Source organism: Nannospalax galili, unplaced genomic scaffold, assembly GCF_000622305.1.
Source record: "Nannospalax galili isolate Female #2095 unplaced genomic scaffold, S.galili_v1.0 scaffold4735, whole genome shotgun sequence".
NCBI lineage: Eukaryota > Metazoa > Chordata > Mammalia > Rodentia > Spalacidae > Nannospalax > Nannospalax galili.
This window is the reverse complement of record NW_008335364.1, coordinates 7,522-11,349: the sequence shown is the minus strand read 5'-3', so window position 1 is coordinate 11,349 and position 3,828 is coordinate 7,522. Positions and strand designations below refer to the sequence as shown.

Here is a 3,828-nt window from a genome sequence, read left to right as displayed (position 1 = left end):
AAAACATCTATTCTATTTGAATAAATTGATGTCAGAATGAGGTGGCAGAACTCGTGCAGTCAGATACAATGTCTTAGTCCATAAGAGGCATTTCCACTTTGGCTCAGGCCTCACTCATTCTTCTGAGTCTTCCCAGAAAGTTTCTTGAGAAAAAGAAGGATCTCATGATTTCTGCTCTGACCACCTCCCAGGCACAAGGACTGTGTTTCTTCTCTCTCAGGTAGGTAGTGATCCTGTGGAAGTATTTCCTCACAGCCACTAGGGAGTCCTCCTGCCTTAGAGAAGGCTCTAGTACCTCCACCTGCTGTATCTGACAGGCTTGCAGAGCATTCAGTAGCTGATAGAGGCCAGTGTGGAATTCTCCTAGGAGGCTTGTTTCCCACGCAGCAGAGGCGGCCTTCGAGCCGAAGAGGTTCAAGATCTGCTGGGTCAGTTCATGGAGGACAGCGACAGTTTGAGCACTCTGGATCTGCTTACCGTGAAACTCCTCCCAGGGAAATTCAAAGTCATTTCTGTCTTTTAGGCAGGAGAGAGGGGAGATTCTCCTCATTTTCTCCAGGAGCAACAAAGTCCTCCTATACTGCAGGTTATGTGTGTGAGGCAGATCACAGGCTAGACAGCGAATTGTCCAGTAGCTCACCACCATTAGGACCATTAGGAAAGCACAGGGCCTGGTCATTGTGAGTTTTGCAGATGTTACTGGCACTCAGAGGTGTGTGGTCTCTAAGTTCTCTGAAGATCATCCTTTGTGCATGTGTCTTAAATAGGAAAGAAACACGAGCTTCCATTTTCTGAGAGTTCGCCCCTGCACTTTCTCTTTTCACTTTCTTTAATTCATTTTCTACTTGTGTCTGGGTCATGTCACCCAACAATTGTGGTTTCCATTTTTGTTTCCTCTTTCTGTACACCCCTGCACAAGGCTGTTTCAGAACTGTATTCCTAAAAAAAACTGTCAATGAAGTTTTGTGGGTACATGCTACCTACAGATATATGCTAAATGTGTGAAATTGCTAATCTGATGAAAAGAATTAAAAATTTCATCTAAATATTAGGATTCTAAACTTCTAAGTCTAGCTTTACAATTAAAATTTCACGGTGCTATTTATTTGTTTCATTTAATTACATAAATTTTAATTGTTGTATATTGCTAATTAAATGTTTCTAAATACATAGTTACAATACTGATGTTTTAAATGTTAAAAGTTATTTTTGAGTTTCCTACCAACATACCCAGCATCACTCCCTTGAGCAAAGACAGAGGAGTATGTGAGGGAACCTTGCCCCTGGTGAATTTTGAATGTCTATGGTGGGGCACCATAGTGGTGGTGTCTTTCAAGCCATCCAAGGTTTTCTAAATTCTCCAGTGGGTTCAAGGAAGAGAAAAAGCAGAACCCTGGTAATCTACCATGAGTAGAACCTTGATAGTAGCCATCCTGGTGGAAGAAATGGAACAGTGGCCATGGTTGGGTCAGCTTCAATGGGTAGTAGTCTGTGTTTAATTGAAGGAGCTGGTTTCTTGTTGACAAGATTTGCCCCTGCACAGTGTCCCAATGACCCTCAGTTTCCAAAAGACCACTTCTCATTGTCTTCAAGACAGTTACAACCCTCACTTTTTGCAGATTACTAACAATATCAGTAGGATTTCTTTACCAGAGTTCCTTTAATTGGATGAGATGTAGGTCAAGAAGGATTTTGGAAGATCATGTTTCCGTCCGTTTAAAACCAGAAATGGGACAACTGTGGCTAAATAGGCCATGAAGAGACATTTAGCACTTTTTTTTAAATAAAAGAGACATGGAGGAGGGAAAAGGATACTGTGTTCATTTATTCACACTTGAACTGCAATTGTGATCCAAGTAAATATCATTTAAAGAACATGTAAGTGCTTAGAAGATGATGTACCAAATGGCAAAAAACAGTGAACCATGACCATCATTCCCTTCAGGAGTCCTCTGTTTTGTGTGTGTGTGTCTGTGTGTGTGTGTGTGTGTGTGTACATGTGCACACAAGCCTGTACACTTATTGAGACAATTAACACCTCTTGAGATTTAACACTTCCCTTTAAAGCTGTAGAAGTCTACTTTTCATACTGAGCATACATCAGAGAAGTTGTTCTATAACGACCCCCCATCTTGATATGAACTACATATGAGAAGAATTAAGCAATTGGCAAGAATCACTTCACAGGACAAGACTTTATAGATTGAAATATTTGCCACAATATTCATCCCTTGCTTTGAAAACAAAATAGTATCTTAGATTAGTAGATGCTGGATATAAACTCTTTTACTTTTAGGCAATCAGAATTAACTTGCTTCCAGTATACCCAAATCTATATGAGAATAATTTTTACAAGGAGAAATTTGGTGTATGTTGTATGCTTGAAAACAAAGATGATGAGCCTGGTCATACCTATAATCACATTATTCAAGAGGTGGAAGCAAGAGAATCCAAGTTTGGGCCAAAATGGCCTCATAGTGACACAGTCTTAAAAAAAACAAAAAGAGAAGAAAATATGTTATTTTTAATGTGTTCCAAGTTCCCTGAAGCTGATTTTAAGAAAGTATGTTGTGTGCTCTGGTTGGGTCTAGAAGTTGCATTAGCATTGTGGAACACAGTATTTTCCTGCTTCTGTCAGGAGTGACATTGCCTTTGGAAGGCATGTTGTTGGTACATCTATCTTTCAGTTCAATGCTGTATTCATAATAAGTATTTAGTTACTAATTATGACTTGATAATTTGCGCATTTTTATAGTGGAAAGATAGATAAATTAATATTTTATAAACACAAACATTTGTAATTGTGTATTTCACAGGCATGGAAATAGAAGCACAAGGTTTAACCATTAGCATCATATGTACTCAACATGTTTTGTTGTAATCTAGAAATTGGAAGGCAAAGGGGATCATGAGTTCAAAGCTAGCCTAGGCTAAATTGTGAGTTCAAGGCCATCCTGATCGATGTAAGAGCCTGTCTCAAAACAAGAAAAAGTTACCATTGTCACTGTTAAAAACACTATACTAATTAGGCAACAGCTTCCTGTTATCCCTGTTTCAACCTCTGGCAAACCACAATTTGGCTGTCTGAATTTACCTATTCAAGGTGGAGTCATATGGTATTTATTTATTCTGTATGTCTTAATTCACCTAGCATGATGTTTGAAGTCTGTTCTCACTGTACACTTTAATTCTGTGCCCAAATGACTCCATTATGTGTATATACTACATAATATTTATTCATTCAAATATTGATGGTCATGAGCTGTTTCAGGTTGTCAGCTATGGTGAATTATACACTGGTGTAAAAATATCCATTTGAGTCCCCACTTTCAATTCTCTTGGATACATATTTTGGATTAAACTTGCTGGGTCCTTAAAAAAGTTATTTTCTTCAAATGTGCTTGTCTTTAACTTATATTTTAACACTAATTCCTAAAAGAAAATAAATTTAGTCTCCACTGGATATCAACTGTGTATTCAAAGATTGTTCCATCATGATGGCTGAGTCAGTAAAAGATCCATCTGTGCAACACTGATGATCTGAATTCCATCACTGGAACCCATGATAGAAGCAGAGACTAGTGATAGTGGCTGTCTGACCTCCCCATGAATGGCATGGTATGCTTATGCCTGCCTTCACACAAATATACCCATAGTACACAATATTAACAATACAATTTAAATTTAAAAACATAATGATTGAGTCTGGAATGGTAGTTCACACCTTTAATCCCAGCACTCGGGAGGGAAAGACTGGTAGATATCTGTGAGGTCAAGGCCAACTGGTCTACATAGTGGGTTCCAGGCCAGCTGGGAGACCATGTCTCA

General features: G+C 38.7%; 1 protein-coding gene across 1 annotated transcript; it reads right to left on the bottom strand.

Annotated features, from left to right (window-relative positions):
- Positions 1 to 103: 103 nt before the first annotated feature.
- LOC103731654 (interferon alpha-13-like) lies at positions 104 to 679 on the bottom strand. The gene has a single exon (XM_008830031.1). It carries the CDS (start codon positions 677 to 679, stop codon positions 104 to 106), a length of 576 nt encoding a protein of 191 aa, XP_008828253.1.
- Between the last annotated feature and the right edge of the window lie 3,149 nt (positions 680 to 3,828).